This window comes from Danio rerio, chromosome 21, assembly GCF_052040795.2.
Source record: "Danio rerio strain M-AB ecotype USA chromosome 21, GRCz13ab, whole genome shotgun sequence".
Taxonomy (NCBI): Eukaryota; Metazoa; Chordata; class Actinopteri; order Cypriniformes; family Danionidae; genus Danio; species Danio rerio.
This window is the reverse complement of record NC_141041.1, coordinates 16,126,856-16,150,026: the sequence shown is the minus strand read 5'-3', so window position 1 is coordinate 16,150,026 and position 23,171 is coordinate 16,126,856. Positions and strand designations below refer to the sequence as shown.

The window sequence follows — 23,171 nt, the reverse complement described above, 5'->3', positions numbered from 1 at the left end:
AATGGTTACAAGTTTCCAACATTTTTCAAAACGTCTTCTTTCATGTTCAACAGACAAAAGAAACTCAAACATATTTGGAATAAGTAGAGGGTGAGTAGAGGATTTCATTTTTGCAGGAACCATGCCTTTAATTCATCCATTCATTTTCTTTTTGGCTTAGTCCCTTTATTATACTGAGGTCACCACAGCGGAATAAACCGCCAACTTATCCAGCGTATGTTTTTTGCCGTGGATGCCCTTCCAGCTGCACGTCATCACAGTGACGTCACACTTAACAAACGGATAAAAATAAATTGATCAGATCTGCAGCTATGAAAAAGTCCAAATCTTTACAGTATTCTGGTCACTGTCTGCATTTTCTGGCATCTATTACTGCAGTTTGAATTGAGCTTTAGAGTGGTGGTGTTGAGTTTTGCACAACATATTTAGTGCAGAAAATATCCAGTTTAATACTGTGTTTTGTTGCTTTTGGCAGTCAGTAATCTAAGAAAAGTTCACAGTTAAAGAGATCAAGAACATCTATCAAAAGCTCTTTCAAATGATTTTGCACAAAAAAGACCTTCTCATTATGTACTAATTCCAGACATTTTAGATAAAATGCTCCCTGCAGCATAAACACACACACACACACACACACATGCTCGGCTAAATTCTCTGAGTGACTGACAACGTAACGCTGTTGAGATATGTAAATGTCATTTGTAATAAGAATTGGACTATAAGCAAACAATGTCCTTCAAATATATAATGCAAGAATGTTTTGAAGATGTGCCTCAAATCCTATTTCAGCTCAAAAGCACAGAGGTAAAAAGAACCTGTTATATACCTGTGGTTTGTGAGGACACAAAATTGAATAATGGCATGAGTATGACTTGGTGTTGCTTTGGTAAGGTGGTTTACGAGGACCTGCCTTATAATTCACTTAAATCATATATTTATTTTTTTGCCTTTGACCATTTGACAATAAGGGCCCTATCATACACCCGGCGCTATGTGGTGCAAGGCGCGGCGCAATAGTCTTTTGGTAATTTTGGCTCGCGTGCAAGGGTAATTTAGAGGTGTTGCGCCAAACTGTTTAAATAGCAAATGCATTTGCGCTTAAATGTTCGCCCATAGGCATGGTCTTAAAAAGCAGGCGTGTTTTGGTGCATTGCTATTTTGAGAAACTGTAAATAGTCTGATCTTTAGACCAGAACAAAGTCAGCCTATTGTCTGGCACAAAATGCGCCTGGCTTACACACTACAAACAAGATGCAGAGCAATACGCAAATATCTTTACATATGAAAAATATATAATATCTTAAGGAAATATAAATATATATATATATATATATATATATATATATATATATATATATATATATATATATATATATATATATATATATATATATATATATATATATATAATAAGGATATATACAGGATATAAATATAAATGATTAAAATATTACAAATTACATATTGATTTCTAGCCTACATGAAGATTTAAAAACCACTGCCTTACCTTCTTCATCTCTGGAGGCTTTTTCAGTTTATTTAATTTGCTTTTGTATAATGTTATTATTATTAGCAGTATTATTTATTTTATCCATATTTATATTTGTTTTATTAAAAACAAGCTTAGATTCGTCCACCTGTCAAATTTTAGACCATATGGGGCATGGCAGGGGTATTTGGAAATAACTCAGTATTTTGAACACACTTGCTTATTATTGTTCATTTATTCATTTGCTAGAAATTAGAACTGAATTTAGAAATAGTTTTGAAACAAATCTTTGCGCTTAACAAACAAAATTAATTATTTATAGGCTAATTGATGTCTGTGCGTAAAGGTTTCCCTATCCATGAGAGCAAAAGCGAAAGTGAACTTACTTTACATCAAAATGCGCTTGTGGTGCGACGCAGCTGGCTCTTAAAGGCAATGGGAGATGAGTCTCTAATTGGTTTATTCTCAAAACACACCTATAACTCATTAAGAAAATAAACTTAACCTTTTTAGACCATGCGCCATGGTGCAAAGCGGATTTTCCCGTCCTTAAATTAGCAAAAATGCGTTCTGACACGCCCCGAAAGCGTTTGTGCCCTGCGTTTTGCGCTCTGCGCATGGACCATCAAAATAGAGCCCTAAATTTTTGCCAAAGGTTTCCAGTGAAGGTTGGGTTGGAGGTAGGGTATGGCTATATAATGTTTTACAGTATAAGATACATTATGCCTATGAAGAGTCCTCGTAACTCACATATACAGATTTTTCGTGTGTTTTGACCATTCATTTACACAACAACAGTCTTTCAGGCGCCTGAAAATGCAGGCTTTTGAAAACCTACAAGTTTTAAAAAATAATGTTTCTATTTTAACAGCAAACAAAACTAAACAAAAACCACTATTTCCATGTTTAAGTATGATTATTGTGTGAAAATATCTTAAAATATGTTCAATTCAATATAAAGCTGTGGAAAAAAAAACTGAGACCACTTAAAAATTCTCAGCTTTTCTGAATTTGGATTTAAGATTTCAGTAGCACAAATCCAATTTCAGCTCAAAAGCAGCAAGGTTAAAGGAACGCGTGTTATGTATTTACAGCATTTAAATGTATTTCACAGCGGGACTGTTTTCTCTAATCTGCTCTGCTGCTAAAGAAACCTATTTCCCACCTGACAGCAAGTTGTTCTCGCTTCTTTAGGAGGCAAGTATTGGGTGTTCAAGGATAATAATGTAGAAGAAGGCTACCCCCGCTCTGTCAGTGACTTCGGCCTGCCGGTGGAAGGAGTGGATGCAGTGTTTGTTTGGCAGCACAATGAGAAGACCTACTTCTTCAAGGACAACCGATACTGGCGCTACGATGACCATCTGCGGCGCATGGACCTCGGATACCCAAAAGACATGGCATTGTGGAAAGGGATCCCGGCTCAACTGGATGATGCCATGAGGTGGTCTGACAGTAAGTATAACGAGTCATGCTATGCCTCTTGAATTTTAAGCAGCTCTTCTAGATGTTATCTTGTTGAGCCACCAGAAATGAATTGTTTGCCTTTCCTGCTGAAAAAAAAAAGAGTGACATGAATTTCCTTACTGGATTACAGTGGTTCAGCTATAGTTAAAGGACAGCATGGCAATACAGAATGAAGCTGCTGAAAGTGCTTTGCCAAGGAAGTTACTCATTAAAGACACCATTATATCAAATTTGGAGCATGTCTGGTGGCTTTAAGGCTGTTGATATGCTAATGAAGTGCTAATAGGAATCAGCATTTATAACATGTAAACATTCAATTAGTCTCTTTTGGGAAATGGACCAAAATTGTTTCTTTTTCTTTGCTTGAAAGTAAGTTCATGTTAACTACGGGTATGTTTATGGAATAGTCTTCAAGAATGTTTATTGTGTAAATTTAGCCCAACATAAGTCAAATGAAAAATAATTAGATATTTGTCAAGGTATCATTTAAATTTCATTTATGTACTAAAATACGTCCAAATAATTATTATACTAAAAGACATAATGTAAAGTAGCCTTCATTCTTTCTGTGTTCATTTACATTACGGTTATAGGGTAAAAAAAAAAAAATATATATATATATATATATATATATATATATATATATATATATATATATATATATATATATATATATATATATTTATTTATATATATATATATATATATATATATATATATATATATATATATATATATATATATATATACATATATATATATAATTTTTTTTATATATATATATTTTTTTTTTCAATTAATGTTTAACAGAACAAGAAAATTTTCACATTATGTCTGATAATTTTTTTCTTCTGGATTGTCTCATTTGTTTTATTTCGTCTAAAACAAAAGCAGTGTTTAAATTTTTTATGAAACCGTTTTAAGGTTCAAATTATTAGCCCCTTTAAGCAATTTTTTGACTGTCTACAGAACAAACCATTGTTATACAATAACTTGCCTAATTACCCTAACCTGCCTAGTTAATCTAATTAACCTAGTTAAGCCTTTAAATGTCACTTTAAGCTGTATAGAAGTGTCTTTAAAAATATCTTATTCAAATATTCAAATATTATTTACTGTCATCATGGCAAAGATAAAATAAATCAGTTATTAGAAATGAGTTATCAAAACTATTATGTTAAAAAATGTTCAAAAAATCTTCTCTCTGTTAAACAGAAATAGTGGAAAAAATAAACAGGGGGTCTAATAATTCCAAGTTTTAGGAAGAGCAAATAATAACCTCTAGTTGATCATTTGGTATCAGAAGTGACTTATACGCAAGGCAAAAGCCTCTAGATTATGCTTATTTTATCAAAATAAATATGATCATCACTTTTAATTATTTAATTAGGACAGTAAAATCTGACTTGCTTGTCACTTAACATAAATAATGTATCGTATAGAATATAAAGTCATGCAGCAGTGGAAAAAGAATTACTATTGTGTATGACTCATATGAGCTGCACCCATACATCTCTGCAATGATTCAAATAACTTGTTAATAAAGTCATCTGGAATGGCAAAGAAAGTGTTCTTGCAGGACTCCCAGAGTTTATTAAGATTCTTTGGATTCATCTTGAATGCCTCCTCCTTCATTTTAGCCAAGGCGTACTCAATAATGTTCATGTCTGGTGACTGGGTTGGCCAATCCTGGGGCACCTTGACCTTTTTTGCTTTCAGTAACTTTATTGTGGAGGCTGAAGTATGAGAGAGCGCTATCCTGCTGAAGAATTTACCCTTTCCTGTGGTTTGTAATGTAGTGGGCAGCACAAATGTCTTAAAACCTCGGGCTGTTGATATTGCCATCCACTATGGAGATCTCTCGCACGGCCCCCACACCGACTGTAACCCCAAACCATGATTTTTCCTTCACCAAACTTGACTGATTACTGTAAGAATATTGTGTCCATGCTGGTTCCAGTAGGTCTTCTGCAGTTTTTGTGATGATTGGGATGCATTTTGACAGATGATTTATCAGAAAAATCGACCTTCTGCCACTTCTCCAAATTATCAACTAGAAGTCAAGTTATTACTTATTACTCTTACAACTGGGATTGTTGACAAGACTTTTGTCATGTAGTGTATAATAAAAATGTAATGCGAGTTACTTTTCAGTTTAATTAATTCACTTTTAAAAAATAAATTGCTGTAATAAAATAATCGTTGTTACGTTGAATCCCGCACGCAATGAGAGAATGCAGGAACAGACAGAAAGGAAGATGGCAGAGCCTTACATTTCTGCGATGGAAATATTCTCTTTATTTTGAACACATGAAAGAAAAGGAAAAGGGGATTATCTGAATGGACAGTGATTTTACATTTTAATAAGACAAAAAGTACAAAAGTAGCAACAGCTTTGCTTTAAACTTTCATTAATCTCTATATACGAAATGTAGAGCTCTGGGGTCAGGAAGTTCTTCGAAGATAATATTATCCTACTTTAATTTTTCATGTGTTTTTTTTTTAAGGGAAATGAAGATTGTACAGAGTGTTGTTAATTGCAGAGCTCCTCTATTTAAAAAAAAAATGTAAGTTCTGAAAGAGATTTAGCATCAGGCAGGTCAAAAAAGTAATGTAAAAGTAACTCAAAAGTATTGCAACCCATTACTTACCAAAACTAAGTAATGCAACTAGTTACTTTTTTCAACAGTATCTGGATGCAGCCTTTATGAAGCAAGCTGAGATTGCATCGCTCAGAGATGCAATGTCAAACACAATGCACTTTATGGAATTAAATTGATCTTCATATTATCTTCTATACACTATAAGAAAAACAAAGCTGAACTGTATAGGGACAGTTCACCCAATAATGAAGATTTGCTCTATGTACTTTTTTTTTCAGCTGAAAACAATAGACCCTTTTCACAAGACTGTTATGACACATTGGCCATCATAATCTTAAAGTTTTTATTATTTTGACTTTCAAAAAAAAAACATCAGAAAATTTTTATGCATGTATGTGTATATTATGTCATCTTTGCGTCAAATTACAAAAACAAAAAATTATAATTACCGCTTATTTTTTTAATGCAGTGTCTATGGGGCTGAGAGTAAATGTGATGATATTCTCCCCTCTGACTGCCATCATCTGTCTCACCATTTTTTTTCTTTTTCTGAAAGTCTTGAAAACACCATCGAGGAGTTTTTCTTTTATTATTTTAGCAAATAGGAGTGTAAAAAAATATTTATTGTACTCTCCCATTCACTGCGGTCTTAGTTTACCCAGCTATAACACCTTCCGCTACTAAGAAACCCAGAAAAGTGAAAAGGGTCTATAGAAGATAATTTGAAGAATGTTGAAAACCGGTAGCCACTGGCATCCATAGTAGTAAAATTAAAAAAAAAAAAGTGGAGACAAATGATGATAAATTTTCATTTATGGGCAGTGTTGAGGAAAGTTACTTTTGAAAGTAATTCATTATTATTAATTTACTCCCCAAAAAAAACAACTAGTTGCATTACTTTTTATGCGCTACATTACTTTTAAGTTACTTTTGCATTACTTTTTCATACCTGCCTGAGGCTTGATCTCTTTCAGAGTTCTCAGGGTATTTTTCTTTTTTTTTAAATAGAGGAGCTCTGCATTTAACGACACACTGTATAACCTACATCTTCATTTACTTTTAAAAAAAACTTATATTTTTTTTAATAATGGTTTGAGAACTTCCTGCCGATTTACATGATTAATGAAAGTTAAATGTGTTTCCTACTTTGCTGTATTTTTGTCTTTTTTGTTCAGTAAAATCACTGTCCAATGAGACTTTGCCCTTTTCCTGCATGTGTTCAATATAATGAGAATACTTGTCATGATCACCAGCAATCTAACCCTCATAGATCGCTGGAGAACATTCAATTTCACTCAGACTACAATTCTGCCACCATGAACTACAACTCCCTTCAAGACCACACACACACACCTGTCCCGGTTCTCCATTGATTACATACACACACAGTTGGGAGCTACTCAAGACTGATCACATGGACCATACAAACAGCACACACACTCACAGACATTGCTGAGTCTTGTTGGTATATACCCTGTAACATTGCAAAGCATTTTCCATGTTTAATCTCCGTTTTTTGACCCTCGCCTTGTTTTATTGATTGTCCTTCCTTTCGTTTGTATTGAACATTTGCCTGTTATCTGACTACGCTTTTAGGATTTCCCAATATGTTACCGTTTGCTCCTGGTTATGACCATTGCCTGCCTGACCATTCTCTGTTTCATAAAGTACTGCACGTGGATCCTCAACTCCGTTGTCAGTGTGAAGTGAAATGTGAAGCTCTTCCATTCTGTTTTTTGTCTGTTCCCGCAGCGAGCTCATTTTCTCATTGAGTGTGATTCAATGTGATTACACTCATTTTAATTCAGCAAATTATTTTTTTTAAAGTGTAATAATCTAAAAAGTAACTCTGTTTACATTTTTAAAAAAGTAACTCAAATATTATTACTTAATTTTGAAAAGTAATGCGTTACTTTACTCGTTACTTAGAAAATAATATTAATACCTAACTTGTGTTACTTGTAATGCATTACCCCTAACACTGTTTATAGGTGAACTATCCCTTTAAAGTATTGATATGCACTCTTTAGCTACAAACATGTACTAAAGGGTACAGCGCCAGTGGCCGCTTTTGTAGGTCTATTTTTTAGAGTGTATGCAATACACATTTACCAACATCTCCATGTTAAAATAACTGTAGCACTTTATTCATGATATAAAGGGATTGTAGGCAGCTGTACGACCCCTGGTCCGCTTTGAAGAAATGATTTTATTTGCTTTGGAGAGGATGTTTGGTGTTTTGATTGTGTGGTTGTCATAGCAGCAGTTTTGATGTGAGCTGAATGGAGAAACGGGCATAATGTTCGGTCATGTCTAATGCACACCATTGTGTCTAGTGCGCGGCGAGCTCCTCATGGTGTCCTCGAGGATGAAGAACCAGCATTTGATATGTGGCTGTGGAAAGGAATTGAGCTTGTGTGGAATAAATGCAAAACTTTGATGGCTAAGCACTTTCTTATGAAAACATGCACAGCCTGTTTTATCCTTCTTTCCATGTTTATCTTTCGCAGTGCTCTCAAAATTGAGTGTATGGAATAATTCATGTGTTTAACGCATTTATTCAGTTTGACCAACCCGGAGTCAGCAAATCCAAAAATCCAAAATGATTTGGTTAGAAAGCCTATTTCTGATGGAGGAAAGACTGCAGGATAAATCATGTAGGTTTGTTTTGAAATCAGCACTGTTAGAGAATATTGTCCTTTTTATGTTTTTGTTTGCCTCAAACTGAAAAGTTGGCTTCAACAACGCATTCTTACAGTAAATGTTTAGGAATTATCTCAGTTAACAGAAGCAGTTAGTCTTTTGTGGGTGTTTGAATGTGTTTGACAACAATACAAAAGCAGAGTCCATTCAAATGCATTTTCAGCTAACTATGTAAGTGGATGAAAGTAGACAAGCTCTAAATATTTTGGAATGCTTGTTTACACCTGTTTTTACCTTTGTCCAATCATGACAACCTCTTTAAAGGATCACTCCACTTTATGAAATCAGAATTCAATTTCCGGGGCTGAAAACTTTTAGCTTAGCTTACCATAAATCATTGAATTGGATAAGACCATTAGCATGGCACTCAAAAAAAAAAGCCCCATGAACCGGAAGTTACGACTGTTATTTTTCGTATGATGATGCGGAATATTAAATGAAACAACAGGGGACGTGGCTTGTTTTTTCCACTGTGACCTGAAATGATGTAGTAAAGTAGGCATTTAATTCAGTAAGATCAGGAAAAGGGTTTAGGGAGTTATTACAACCTAACAGACTCCTCATGCTCAACATTTCTGTTTTTTGTCAAATCTGACAGCTGGAGGGGCATGGTTAAATATGTTAGCCTCACCCAATTCTTAAGATATATGTAATCTGACATTTTTGGCATTTTCAGATTTCAAGATTACAAAAAACAAACTTGTTTTATTCTTAATGACATGCACAGATGAATTGTTTACCACAAAACTAGCAATGTGAGCTAACAAAATCATATGGTTAGTTTTGATTTCTTGGGGACTTTAAACAAAGTCCCTTTAAGGCAATTTATTTCACTCGGCGGCCATCTTTGAAACGCTTCTCGGGCAGTATGCTCCGGTTGTCACAATCACCAGCGATCATAACTCTATTGATCGCTGGATCTCACTCACCATAACTTATGGACTACAATTCCGCTATTTCTGGACTACATATTCATACATGCACTTCACCCAGACACACATGCTTCCTCATCTGGACTGATTACACTCACACCACCTGAGGATTGTCAGAGAATGATTGCACACACTATTTAAAATACACACATATACCTGTTTGCACCTGTATTGACCATTGCTAGCCTGACCACTGATTAAACCTGCAATTGGATCCTACCTCAGTTGTTTGTGTCACTCCCAGTGGTTACACCGGCATTCTGTCTGAACGGGGAAACAATGAATTCTCCAAAATTGCTTGCCAAGCTTATAATTAAATTTCATAGGAATCACCAACAAAATTAAACAACAACATCAACGTCAGTCTTTAGTTTCATTTCTAAACGTTCGAATCACACAAAATCTGCAGAAACTCAAGCCTGGTCCAAGCCCCTCCACCCACCATCTATAGAGTGGAGGAACTATGACGTCACCTTGTAGGCTAATCAGCTGCTAGCATGAAACTGGTTCCCTCGATAAAATCCCTATATGATTTTCCCATTAGCTTTTCGAAGATTGCAAATAATAAGCTCTGTGTTCAAACACTGTTCATGGCACTTACACATTTCGTCCAGCCAGATAATCCTCACACGAAAATACAACTTTGAGCACTTTTGGGTCTTAGATGCAAACACAAGAATTTAAAAGCTAACATTAGGCTATAAACTACAGACTACAAGACTACAAGTGCCTCTGGTAAGACTATACTGCCCTCGGGGCGCTCGCCTGTCAGCACCACCCTGCTTTTCTAGCTTGTTTTTAGAAATCTGAATCATGACAAAGAGTTAATCTCTCTGTTTATTATATTATAATCCACACTATATATTATAAATAAATAAATACGCAAAAACACACAGACCTAGGTGCCTTTTATACCATTTTCACGTGGGAAATACATCTGTTTTGCTTTACTGTTGTTGTAAAAGTTTAAAAACTGTCAAAAATGTGCCTACATAGTATTATCATAAGACATATTTAAATAAGTGTATTGTTCGCGTACACACAGCCTGCTTACCTTAGTAACAGACGACAGAAATGCTTCAGGGACAAGTCTATCAAATGCCTGCAAGTTCCGTCATGGACACAGAACTATTCTTTTTATGTCACAGCAAAAAGCAGCCCATACAGTCACATACAGTATGCTATACATTTTATAGAGGAGTGTAAATATTACAGTTATGATGGTGTTAAATGTGTTCAGATGAAGAAAAAACGACGAAAAATCACTTGATCACGTTAAAATGATGTTAATATATTATTATGTATGTATTTTACACACTTATTCACACTTTTGCATTACAGAGAGCAGGAAAAAGACAGGCTACACTGGTAAGCAGTATCTTCATAATGTTGTTTAATTAAAATAAAGGATCAACAAATTAATCTGTCTCGATAGTCTTTACAAGTGAAGGAATTATCTACACATAATATGAACTCCAATTAGAAAAATACTATACAAACTATAAAATACTATTCATGAAAATACTTAAATAACAGACAAATCCAAATGCCCAACACAACTGAGCTGCTTTCCAGATCAACTCGATGACGTATAATGTCTCCGACACCGCCCATTTAGCAACTTGATAGCAACCGTCTTTTTAAAGATGCATAACGATTTAAAAAATCAAGAGTGTGATGTAACCAGTGTGTTTTATGTCGTAGAATAAAACATGAAAGTATCTGGGGCCTCATGTACGAAGACTTGCGTGGAAATCTTACTAAAACATTGCGTACGCACAAAGCTGTAAATGTGCGTACGCAGAAAAAAATTCAGATGTGTGAAACACTGCGTACGCCGAATCTCACGCATATTCTTTTGTACATCCGAATGAACGTGAAACTGAGCGCAACATGCACGAGCGCAAAACCCCTCCCTGCCTCCTCCCCCGTATAATTATGCTAATGACTATGCTAATGGAAAAACCCAACGAAAAAGCAAAGGCAAAAGCAAGCAAGAAGAGAAACTTTGAACAGAATGTGAATTGGTGGTGCTCCTTTCGGAGGTAGACAGGAGAAAAGCGGTGTTATTTGCAAGTTTGTTCTCCGGAATTAACAACAAAAGAAAAAAAAATAGAGTGGGAGAGTTTAGCTGATGCGGTTAACACAGTTGGGTCTGAACATCGCACTGAGTGCATTAAAAAAAAGAAATAGTGTGGTTTATATCTGTAAAATGTTGCAGCACTCGCAACAGTCTCAGTGGCGCGCTCCTAAGACGTATGTCATCATGTCTTGACACGTTCGAGCATGAACTCGGCTCTAATCCAGCGTCTGATTAACTATTTCTTGTTTTTTCCCCCGCTACATATCAGATTTTGCCTACTATTTATCACGAGAAAGACAAGTAGGAATCATCAATAAGTTTGTGCATCATATTTTATTTGCACATTTATTGAATGGAAATGTTTCTGATTCACGCATGCAAATTCATCTTCAGATGGTGCCTTTATAGCAATGTGCGTGCAGTAGATCGCTCAGATTACATTGGGAAAACAGGCGACCGCTGCAAATTGTGCTTTAATGTTTAGCTGCTCAACTGTATGGTATGGAAATCTTATTTACCTGCTAGATCGATGAACCCGTCTCATACAGCTGCCATTGCAAGGCTCAGTCACTTTGTAGAGTGCAATTTAACACAACTGCCTCTAGGAGTCGCCAATGGAAATAAAACAGACACGCACAAAAAATGTGCGTACGCCTGCCAGAAAGCTGCCGTGAACCTGCGCACATTCCCACGTTCAGTTCATTGTTAGTAAATCCAAACGTGAGCGATTCTGAGCGTGAAACTTGGCGTACGCAAAGTTTTTGTGCGTACGCAGCGTTGATACATGGGGCCCCTGGAGTTTGTGTTAGCCACAAACCTTATTTAAGCGATTTTACTGAAACCCAATTCAAAAAACACATTGACTTTGGGACAAGGAACCGGAACTGCTAAAATGCTAACTCGGGTTTTTGCATACAAATTGACGTCATAGTTCCTTCACTTTATAGCAGCCACTGATTGGCTCCTGTACTAGTAAGCGGGGCTTCATTCGCCATATTAACCGTTACACTTTTCCTCATTCAAAACTATACGAGTGACACATCTTGTGTATTCTATAGTCCTTCCTTTAAAGCTTGACTCTGCTGTAGTTACATAGTGTACTAAGACTGATGGAAAATTAATGATTTTTTAGGCGGATATGGCTAGAATCTCTACTTTTTCCTTTTTAGAAAATTTTGAGCGAGATTGCTAATAATCAAATGTGTTTGTGAATCAAAAACATCTGAAAAAATTTAAAGATCTTTAACAATAAGGAGATTTTCAAAGAAGTAAAACAAATTATGAGGAATTTAAGTTTAATTTCTGTACAGATCAATGTAGATCTGTAACATTTGCACAATGGCTGATGCATTTAAATACACATTGATACCAGTAAAAAAAAAAACATGCATCTTGCTAAAAATACATGTTGATACTAAATGAAAATAGGGCCTCCAAAGAATCCGCTTGTTAAGTGTGACTCAAAAAAAGGTAATAAAAAATGTTTACAAAGCGATTAAAATTCTTTAGAAAATCACGATCGCAATATATACATATAATGTCAGATGGCCCTCATGAAGGGATTTTTTTATAAATTGTTAAAGTATTGATACGAATTAGCCACTAAATCAAAAAGTTACAAATTGCCGTGAGATTGCTTTGAACGTCATGACTTAACAAGCGGATACAATTTTTAATTATAAATATTCATGATATGTTAAATATTAATGATAAAAATAGTCCTTTAAGGACATTTTATATGCAGTATAACAAAAATAACTGCTTTTGACACCTATAACATTTAAATTTGTGTCCCATGCAGATTTTTTAAATGTCAATTTACAGTTGAGGCCATTAGATGAACTGTAATGCCATTTAATACACCATGTGGAATCATCTGTGCAGTTTTACACATTGCCTATTCCCACACAAGCAGTTTTAGGATCGAGTTGCCTCACCAGATGATCTCCCCCACAGTGGCAGCTCTGTAGGCAGAATGAAGGCCAGAGAAGTCGTCTCATCAGGTGTTTTCCTCTGAGGCTCTGCCAACCCCACAGGACGAGCGCTGAGAACAGGCCACACTCTAAAGTGTCAGTCCCCGTGCTCCACAGGAGCCGACAGTCTCCTGTTCAGTTAGACAGCAATGAAGGCCAATTTCACCTGCAGAGAGAGATAGAGAGAGAGATACTAAAGCTCTCGTTCATGTGCTACAAATGCAAGTCTTCGGCTGAAGCAGAGGGAGAGCTTTTCATCAAGTGGTAAAATGTGGGACTCTCCATTTGGGATTTTACACTATACCCATTTCTTCCTCCAGCTGTCAGCGGGAGTAGAAGCAGTTTATAGATAGATTATAAAAATTTAATTCTAGGATTTATTCAATGCTGAACAAGTTAAAAATATTTATTTTTGGTTATTATTTTTCAGGTAATGCTTACTTCAAGTTCTAAATAGCTATAATAACAGTGCTCAGCATAATTGAGTACACTCCATTTTGAAAATTAATATTTGTATCCGTTTCTCAGGGAATATAGGCAATGTATTCTGGTCTACTTAAGCAAAACAGATGTATTAAACAGATATTTATTCAAAAAATATTTTAGTCACTAAGCATGTTTAGAAATTGATAGATAATACAATTAAATTCAAGCAAAATGTTGCTAAATAAAATTACAACCTACAAAATTCTACATTTTTTTATTTATTTATCTATTTATTTTGCTTCTCTTAATCTTTTCACCTTTTAACATTTGTATTTAATATTTTTCTATAACATATAAATTTGGGTGTACTAGTTTTTTGGACCGTTATCATAAGTTATTTAGTTAGATAAGCTCCTGATTGGCTTCAGTACTGACTAATCTAATATATATATATATATATATATATATATATATATATATATATATATATATATATATATATATATATATATATATGTGTGTGTCACGGTCGTGGTGGGGAAAAGGAGCGAGGACTCAAGTGCAAAGAAACAATGGGTATTTATTAATAATAAAATAAAAAGCAAAACAAAACTACCCCGAGGGGAAAAACATTAACAAAACACACAAACTTGGCTCAACAAGAACAAGGCAAGACTGGATCAGGAACACGGGGAGTGTAGACAACGAACTCGCAAAGGACTGAAAACATGAGGGGGATTATAAAGCAAAAAAGTAAATTGACACACAGGTGAACACAATTAACTAATAATAGGTTGACAAGGAGGGTGGGACTAGACAATAGACGGGAGAGCGCATGACACAGAGAGACAATACAAGCCATGCGCTCACATAGCACAACACTGAAGCACACGACAAAAGCACGTGACCACAATGTAAACACCGAGCCACGTGCTTTGACAAAAGACGCAAGACACGAGCACACGATGAATGAAAACTCACCATGCGCTCACATATGCAGCATGCATGCTTCATCCCAGCGCCGACCAAAACCGAAACCAACAAGACTGAGACGCTGGGAATGAAACACCATGCTGCTGACAGACGAAAACACAAACACGAGTACAAGAGCGCACGCGTCTGAGGGACGCAGAGCGCGCACGCGGCCGCGTCAAGCAGGAGCGCGCACACTCTGCGTACACCCACGACGGCGCGCGCGCACACAGACACAGAAACAGGACCAGACACGAGTAGTGTCAGAGATCTGCCACCAAAACAAGAATTTACAAGATCAGAGTGGCAGAACCCTGACACTACCCCCCCCCCAAAAGGGACGCCACCTGGCGTCCCTAAAGGGAACATCGAACAAGGTACAAGACAGACAAGAAACACCACAAGACAACAAAACAGGCAACATCAGACACAAGACAGGGAGGTGAACAGGCAAGACGACATGAAGGGAGGGAGGGAAGCCAAGCCAGACCCAACAAGACAAACAAGGGAGGGATGGGAGGGCAAGACCAGGGAGGATCAGGAGGGACAGTCCAGGGTGGATTCAGTGGGTCGGGGGCCCCGGCAGGGAGCCAGGGTGGAGCCGGAGGGTCCGTCCAGGGTGCAGGGAGGGAACACCAGGGAGGAGCAGGAGGGACAACCCAGGGAGAGTCTATCAGGGGAGACAAGGCAGGAGGTCGGTGGGGAGCCGGCTGGGCTGGAGGCCTGTGGGGAGCCGGCTGGGCTGGAGACCAGAGGGGAGCCGGCAGGGCAGGAGACCAGAGGGGAGCCGGCAGGGCAAGGCGCCGGGCTGGGACCGGCAGGACGAGACGTCTGAGTGGCGCCGGCAGGGCGAGACGTCTGGGTGGCGCCGGCAGGGCGAGACGTCTGGGTGGCGCCGGCAGGGCGAGACGTCTGGGTGGCGCCGGCAGAGCAAGGGACCGGGCTGGGGCCGGCTGGGCGAGACGTCTGAGTGGCGCCGGCAGGGCGAGACGTCTGAGTGGCGCCGGCAGGGCGAGACGTCTGAGTGGCGCCGGCAGGGCGAGACGTCTGGGTGGCGTCGGCAGGGCAAGGAGCCGGGCTGGTGCCGGCAGGGCAAGGAGCCGGGCTGGTGCCGGCAGGGCAAGGAGCCGGGCTGGTGCCGGCAGGGCTAGACGTTTGGGTGGTGCCGGCAGGGAAAGACGTCTGGGTGGTGCCGGCAGGGCAAGGAGCCGGGCTGAAGTCGGCAGGGCAAGACGTCTGGATGGCGCCGGCAGGGCAAGGAGCCGGACTGGGACCGGCACTGAGCTGCGCTCTGGGGCTGGAGCCGACACTGGAGGGCGCTCTGGGGCTGGAGCCGACACTGGAGGGCGCTCTGGGGCTGGAGCCGACACTGGAGGGCGCTCTGGGGCTGGAGCCGACACTGGAGGGCGCTCTGGGGCTGGAGCCGACACTGGAGGGCGCTCTGGGGCTGGAGCCGACACTGGAGGGCGCTCTGGGGCTGGAGCCGACACTGGAGGGCGCTCTGGGGCTGGAGCCGACACTGGAGGGCGCTCTGGGGCTGGAGCCGACACTGGAGGGCGCTCTGGGGCTGGAGCCGACACTGGAGGGCGCTCTGGGGCTGGAGCCGACACTGGAGGGCGCTCTGGGGCTGGAGCCGACACTGGAGGGCGCTCTGGGGCTGGAGCCGACACTGGAGGGCGCTCAGGGGCTGGAGCCGACACTGGAGGGCGCTCAGGGGCTGGAGCCGACACTGGAGGGCGCTCAGGGGCTGGAGCCGACACTGGAGGGCGCTCAGGGGCTGGAGCCGACACTGGAGGGCGCTCAGGGGCTGGAGCCAGTATGGTGGAGGAGCCCTTTCTCCTCCTACGCTTCCTTATTTTTGGTGGCGGGAAGCTGGCCACCTCTTCAGACACTGCTGGGCACTCCACTACCTCTGACAGTGTTGCAGTGTCTGTTTCGGGCACCTCGAGGGATGTTGCTGCCGCCAGGGTGGTTGCTGGATGGGCTGCAGTGGGTTCAGTCACCTCTAGGTGGGTGACAGGTGAGGAGGGCCCGTTCTTCCTCCTCCGTCTCCGTTGGTGGGTCATCGGAGGACTGGGGATTTGGCAGTCTGTGAGCGGGATTGGCGGTGGGCCAAGGGGAGGCAGGCCACCGTCTCCCTGGCTGTGGTACAAATAGCTCACAAACTGCCAGAATGACAGTATCCCCAGCATCCCCATCTCCCAGGCCTGAAGGGGGCTGTTGAGTCCAGCATTGAAAGCCTCCTTCAGTGCTGTGGTGGTAAACTCAAGCCCCTCTGCTGCGTAGACAAACTGGTAGGCAAACTCCTTGACTGAAGATTCCCCTTGATGAAGACCAAAGAGTTTGCCCAAACGTTCCTTCTGCTGGCATGCAGAGGGACGTGAACTGGGAGATGGGAAAAGGAAGATACCCATATTTCTGCTGGGTCCTCTGTTATGGCGAGTTCGTACTGTCACGGTCGTGGTGGGGAAAAGGAGCGAGGACTCAAGTGCAAAGAAACAATGGGTATTTATTAATAATAAAATAAAAATAAAAAGCAAAACAAAACTACCCCGAGGGGGAAAACATTAACAAAACACACAAACTTGGCTCAACAAGAACAAGGCAAGACTGGATCAGGAACACGGGGAGTGTAGACAACGAACTCGCAAAGGACTGAAAACATGAGGGGGATTATAAAGCAAAAAAGTAAATTGACACACAGGTGAACACAATTAACTAATAATAGGTTGACAAGGAGGGTGGGACTAGACAATAGACGGGAGAGCGCATGACACAGAGAGACAATACAAGCCATGCGCTCACATAGCACAACACTGAAGCACACGACAAAAGCACGTGACCACAATGTAAACACCGAGCCACGTGCTTTGACAAAAGACGCAAGACACGAGCACACGATGAATGAAAACTCACCATGCGCTCACATATGCAGCATGCATGCTTCATCCCAGCGCCGACCAAAACCGAAACCAACAAGACTGAGACGCTGGGAATGAAACACCATGCTGCTGACAGACGAAAACACAAACACGAGTACAAGAGCGCACGCGTCTGAGGGACGCAGAGCGCGCACGCGGCCGCGTCAAGCAGGAGCGCGCACACTCTGCGTACACCCACGACGGCGCGCGCGCACACAGACACAGAAACAGGACCAGACACGAGTAGTGTCAGAGATCTGCCACCAAAACAAGAATTTACAAGATCAGAGTGGCAGAACCCTGACAATATGCACAATATTGTATATCTTCCTATTAAAAATATGAATTAAAAAGATAGAGAGTTGTACTTATATATGCTGAGCATTATATTTATAGTCTTAAGAATATCTATAAGCTAACATACTCCAAAACAAAGTTTGTATCAAGACATATAAACATCCAAATCTCATTAAATCTTCTGGCCAATCAAATGCTTTCTAATTCCTTGCATGTCCCGCCCTCTTTAAGACACTATTGCTATATGTGCTTGAGCTGAACTACAATCACTAGCTATGTTTCCATTCAAACATGCAACCATTTTTGCGCAAAACTGGAATATCGCATACAAGATAAGCAAATACAGCAGCATTTCCATCCAAGTAGTCAAAGAGAAAAAAAATTGTCACTTCCTGATTAACTGGCGCAAAATATCAAAAGTAAAAACGGAATTCTGCAGCAGGAGAAGCTGCATCAATCGTTTCTCTATTTAACAAATGACTTGCGCCTCTAAAGACAATATGTCGACATGAAATGAACATGTGGTGGCATTTGAAGGCATGAGATGTGAAGCGCAGACACTCTTGACAGTTCTGGAAGTAATTAATAATATTATAACACTAATACTGAAATGGTTAAGGCGTTTTAGAATGGCCCAAACAACATTTCAGTGTTTTACAGTGTGCTCAGCCTGCTGGTTTGTCCATTCACACATTTATCATCACATGATCTCTTTTAACAAAATCACATGACTTTTTTATTGTGAATACTGGAATTTGTTCGGTAAAAGTGTTTCCATCATAGTTTATGCACATCTTTACTTAAAAAGTTTATCCTACTCAGTTATACACATACAATTTTTGTGCACATTTTTATGAATCTCTTGGCGTTTCCATCAACCGTTTTTTATGCGCATGTCCAAAATGTGCATAAAAATAGGTGGATGGAAATGTAGTTTACATCGTTTTATATAAGGGGAGGAGCTATTCTATTTCCCGCCCTGTCTTTGTTTCAGTTCAAATTCTCACACATTGAAAAAAAAATACACATTTTAAAGCACTTTACTGGACCTTTAAATGTCCCATCAAATTAAAACAAAAGTATTTTAATGTTAGTTTCAGTCTGTTCATTTTTGAACATCTATACAGTTAAAGTCAGAATTATTTGCCCCCCTGTATTGTTAGCCCCCATTTATTTTTTTACCAATATCTGTTTAATGGAGAGAATTGTTTCAGCACATTTCTAAACGTAATAGTTTTATTACTCATTTCTAATAATGATGACAATAAATAATATTTAACTAGATATTTTTAAAGACACTTCTATATAGCTTATAGTGACATTTAAAGGCTTAACTAGGTTAATAAGGTTAACTAGGCAGGTTAAGGTAATTAGGCAAGTATTTGTATAATGATGATTTGTTCTGTAGACTATCAAAAAAATGTGCTTGATTTTTGTCCCTAAAATGGCTTTTTTTTTTATTTAAAACTGCTTTTATTCTAGCCGAAATAAAACAAATAAGACTTTCTCCAGAAGAAAAAAAATTATCAGACATACTGTGAAAATTTCCTTGCTCTGTTAAACATCATTTGGGAAATATTTAAAAAAATAAGAAAAAAAAAACAAAGGGGGGCTAATAATTCTGACTTCAACTATATATTGGTGTGATCTGCAACAGTGACAAAATCTGCATTTAGGAGATATAAAACTGATATAAACATGTATACGAACACCTCAAACTTCAGTTTCTTATCATAGCTTGACCAATGAAATACTCTCTAGTGTCGGACATGCCCCACCCCCTTCAAGAGGCTTCTCATTTGCTTTTCATTTGATGCTCTCACTGGCAGAGATGTGAATAAAAACACAACACTACTGGCTACTTTTTAAAAAAAGAAGGGGCTACTCTACGTCTCACCCTTGCTTCATTTTCAGTTGAGATTGCATCGAACATCAAGTAAAAATGCACATTTTAAAGCACTTCCCGAGACCTTTAAATTACTACAATGACCATGACATGCAAGTTAACAAACGAAATATGCAATCGTTATTTTCATCTGTAATTTTATTATTTAAATTATTTAAATTATTTACTTTTCATCAACTTACAATCTCTTATATTACTTGATTAATGAATCATTTAATTCAAAATGTTATAGTTATTTTTATTTTATTTGTTTATTTATGTAACTGTTATCAGCCAGTCAACTCTCAGACTGCAAAGAATCTAACACTGACCACCCGTGTGACTACTCTGTGAAAGCACATCTCAGCATCCTCTGGAGTTATTATTATTATTATAATTCAGGGTCAAACTCTCCAAGGCTCAAATCCTAGAATCCCTCCTGGTGGTTTTGAAACAGTAATGGAATTGGAAAAAAAAAATGCAGAAGATAAAGTGAAATCATAATTGTGTGTGTGTGTGTGTGTGTGTGTGTGTGTGTGTGTGTGTGTGTGTGTGTGTGTGTGTGTGTGTGTGTGTGTGTGTGTGTGTGTGTGTGTGTGTGTGTGTGTGTGTGTGTATGTGTGTGTGTGTGTGTGCGTGCTAGATGAAAACTGGTCTGGAAAACCCTTTCTGAGCATCAACCTGTATTTTATTCCTTTGTATTTTCTGCCCAGGTGCGTCATATTTCTTCAAGGGAAAGGAGTACTGGCGTGTGGCGGGCAGCGATATGGAGGTTGAAGTGGGTTATCCGCGTCCCATCGGCAAGGATTGGCTGGTGTGCACAGAAATGCAGTCGGACTCCCCAGAGATGCAGAACAACTCAAACACAAGACTTCATGGCCAGCATCACGCGGACCATGCGGAAAATGGCTATGAGGTTTGTTCCTGCACTTCAGACTCTGCCTCCCCGCTTGGGACGCGACTGACCCTGTCGCCCGCATGGGTGTTTGCGCCACTCTTGACGCTTGCTCTCGCTCTTTCCTCTGCACCGCTCTGATAAGGGCAGAGCCACAGGCCTGTGCTCAAACAAACTCCAGTAGCCTGTGGGTGATGAGAGAGCCATGAGAGCTCTGGAAAAGCCTTTCGCCAGCGCTGGACTTATGGAAGAGCCTCAGCACTTCAATCAAGAGAGGGATTGGATCACTTTTTAGTTTTCGGTTGATGCTTTTTGTTGTCTTTATTTTGAAAAGTGGAAATTATATTAATATTATTATTATTATTAGTGGTGGTGGTGCTTGCTGTTGCGATATGAACAAACACAATCATAACCCCAAGCATTAAAGTTCGGCACATAATTTATCTCACACCATTTGTGCTGCTACAGAGCCCCTAAGGGGACATTGGGATGGAAAAAGATGAAATGCGGAGAAATAATCTATTGCGTTCCACCACAAAACGTTTGCATTGCCCCGAAAACCTTTGGGTTCATTCACAAAAACTTAGTAATCGTAATAAGCAGTGGAAAGAAGGATGTTTCATGGATGAAAGCAATAGACTTTCAAGCAAACAAAAAATGTTTTCTTAGTACAGAAAAAAAAAAAGTTTCTCGGGGGAGCGCAATACTTTGACAGGAGGAACGGGTTTTTCTTGAGGCAATGGTTTTGGTGAACAGCAGTTCATATCAGGACAAACCCACAGTAGTTTTGACAGAACACAAAGGTTTAAAGTAAATGTTTTGTGAATGAACCATGTTTAATTTGAGAATAATTCTTTAGTTTTTTTAATAAACACAATGGTTTTGTGAAAGAACGCAACAGGTTTGCAAGAGATCCCAATACTTTGTAAGTGAAAACAAAACATTTGCTAGAGAAATCAAACGTTTTCCAAAGAAAAAGTTTCATGGATGAACAAAAAAGTTTGTAAAAATGTAAAATTATGCATAAGGAGATATTGATGAAAATACTGTTCATTTTTATCATTGGGATTGTCCATATTTTCCCAAATTTGGGTTTTAACAACCCAGCATTTTAGTGTACTTTTGTAAGAACTAATGTTTTTTTTTTAAGAAAACATCAAAAATAAACTTTAAGAACCTAGTAACTTTGTAAAAAGATATTTTAATAACAATTTAAAACCATGAACCATTTTGTGAAAGAAATTTCCATCTCATTTTGTCCTCTTAGGTGCACTATACAGCAGGAAAAATAAGTATTGAACACGTCATTTTTTTCTGGGAATAATATTTCTAAAGGAGCTGTTGACATTTAACCAGATTTTGGTAAAAACCCAAACAATACAAACATCAAAACAAAACAAAAAAAATCTAAACAAATTAGTTGTGTAATAACAATGGAATGACGCAAGGTCATGAATTACTGAAATGTATTTTTTAATGCTTTTTTAATAATGGTAGCTTAGACGCTGCTTATGGAATATGAAGTCACATGCTTCACAGGCTTCAACAGAGTGTAAAAATCTCGATGGTTGAGTGAGTTTCGTCTATAAAATCTGAGCTTTATTTTCTATTGGATTTAAGTCAGGTGATTGGCATGGCCTTTCTAGGGGTTGATTTTCTCTAAAAGCATTTAAGAGTAGGCATGGGGCGATAACCAGTTTCAAGGTTTACTGCCATTTGGAAAGTCTTTTTTAATGTTTTAAAACAAACAACTTTATTAAATGAAATGAGTGTAGTGAACTCAAAGTTTACTGAAAGTTAATTCTACTCATTTGAAAAAAGTTTTGAACTCAGTGTTGAAGGTAATGAGTTAATTAAATACCTCATTACTTCAACCAAAATGAAGTTCACAGTACACAGTATATAGATTAGTTTTTTCACTCAAGTTGTTTGTTGCAATTTGAGTTGCCTTAACTTATTGTGTTTTACAGTACTCAGTTGGTTTGAGTTGTCTTCATTTATTGGGTTTTACTGTGCTCAAATTGCTTCATTTACTCAAATGGATTAAGTTCACAGTGCTCATTAGAATTAGTTTTTGAACTTAAGTGTTTGTTTTTTTTGCAATCGGTTTCATCGAATGATTTGAGTTATCTTAACTTTTGGGGTTTTACAGTGTATCGTTTTTCACAGCGATTTGATTTCGGGCAACAGTATCTCCAGCAGAAAAGGAACCTCTTTATCAAAAGCTACTGGTCCAAAATATTTAAATGTTTCTTAAAATAAAATATATTGTTTTCAATGGGGGGGGGGGGGGGTTGATGTCTTTTACCCAGACATTTAAAAATAACTTATTCTGGAGCAGTAACCACAATACAGAGAAACCGTGATATTTTTATCCAAGGTTATCATACCATAAGAATCTTGTACCGGCCCATGCCTATTTGAATTTCTTTGACTGTGTTTTGGATCATTGTCATGCTGAAATGTCCACACTGGTTTCATCTTCATCATCCTGCTGATGTAGATGTTGACATGTTCAATACTTATTT

General features: G+C 38.8%; 2 protein-coding genes across 4 annotated transcripts in view; one reads left to right on the top strand and one right to left on the bottom strand.

Moving 5' to 3' along the window:
* The window catches only part of LOC147838808 (uncharacterized), a 483,811-nt gene extending 466,079 nt beyond the window's left edge, over window positions 1–17,732 (bottom strand). Inside the window, exons 1-2 of the mRNA XM_087300977.1 lie at window positions 16,346–17,732; window positions 15,779–16,194 (exon numbers count right to left, since the gene is read on the bottom strand). Of these exons, the coding sequence (XP_087157103.1) occupies window positions 15,793–16,194; window positions 16,346–17,059 (1,116 nt within the window). The 5' untranslated portion in view covers window positions 17,060–17,732 and the 3' untranslated portion in view covers window positions 15,779–15,792. The remainder of the gene's footprint in view (window positions 1–15,778; window positions 16,195–16,345) is intronic.
* The window catches only part of mmp17a (matrix metallopeptidase 17a), a 232,811-nt gene extending 209,970 nt beyond the window's left edge, over window positions 1–22,841 (top strand). For all 3 annotated transcript variants that reach the window (XM_087300976.1, XM_087300975.1, XM_087300974.1), the window contains 2 exons: window positions 2,684–2,941; window positions 20,462–22,841. In XM_087300976.1, the coding sequence (XP_087157102.1) occupies window positions 2,684–2,941; window positions 20,462–20,784 (581 nt within the window). In that variant the 3' untranslated portion in view covers window positions 20,785–22,841. The remainder of the gene's footprint in view (window positions 1–2,683; window positions 2,942–20,461) is intronic.
* Window positions 22,842–23,171: the final 330 nt, after the last annotated feature.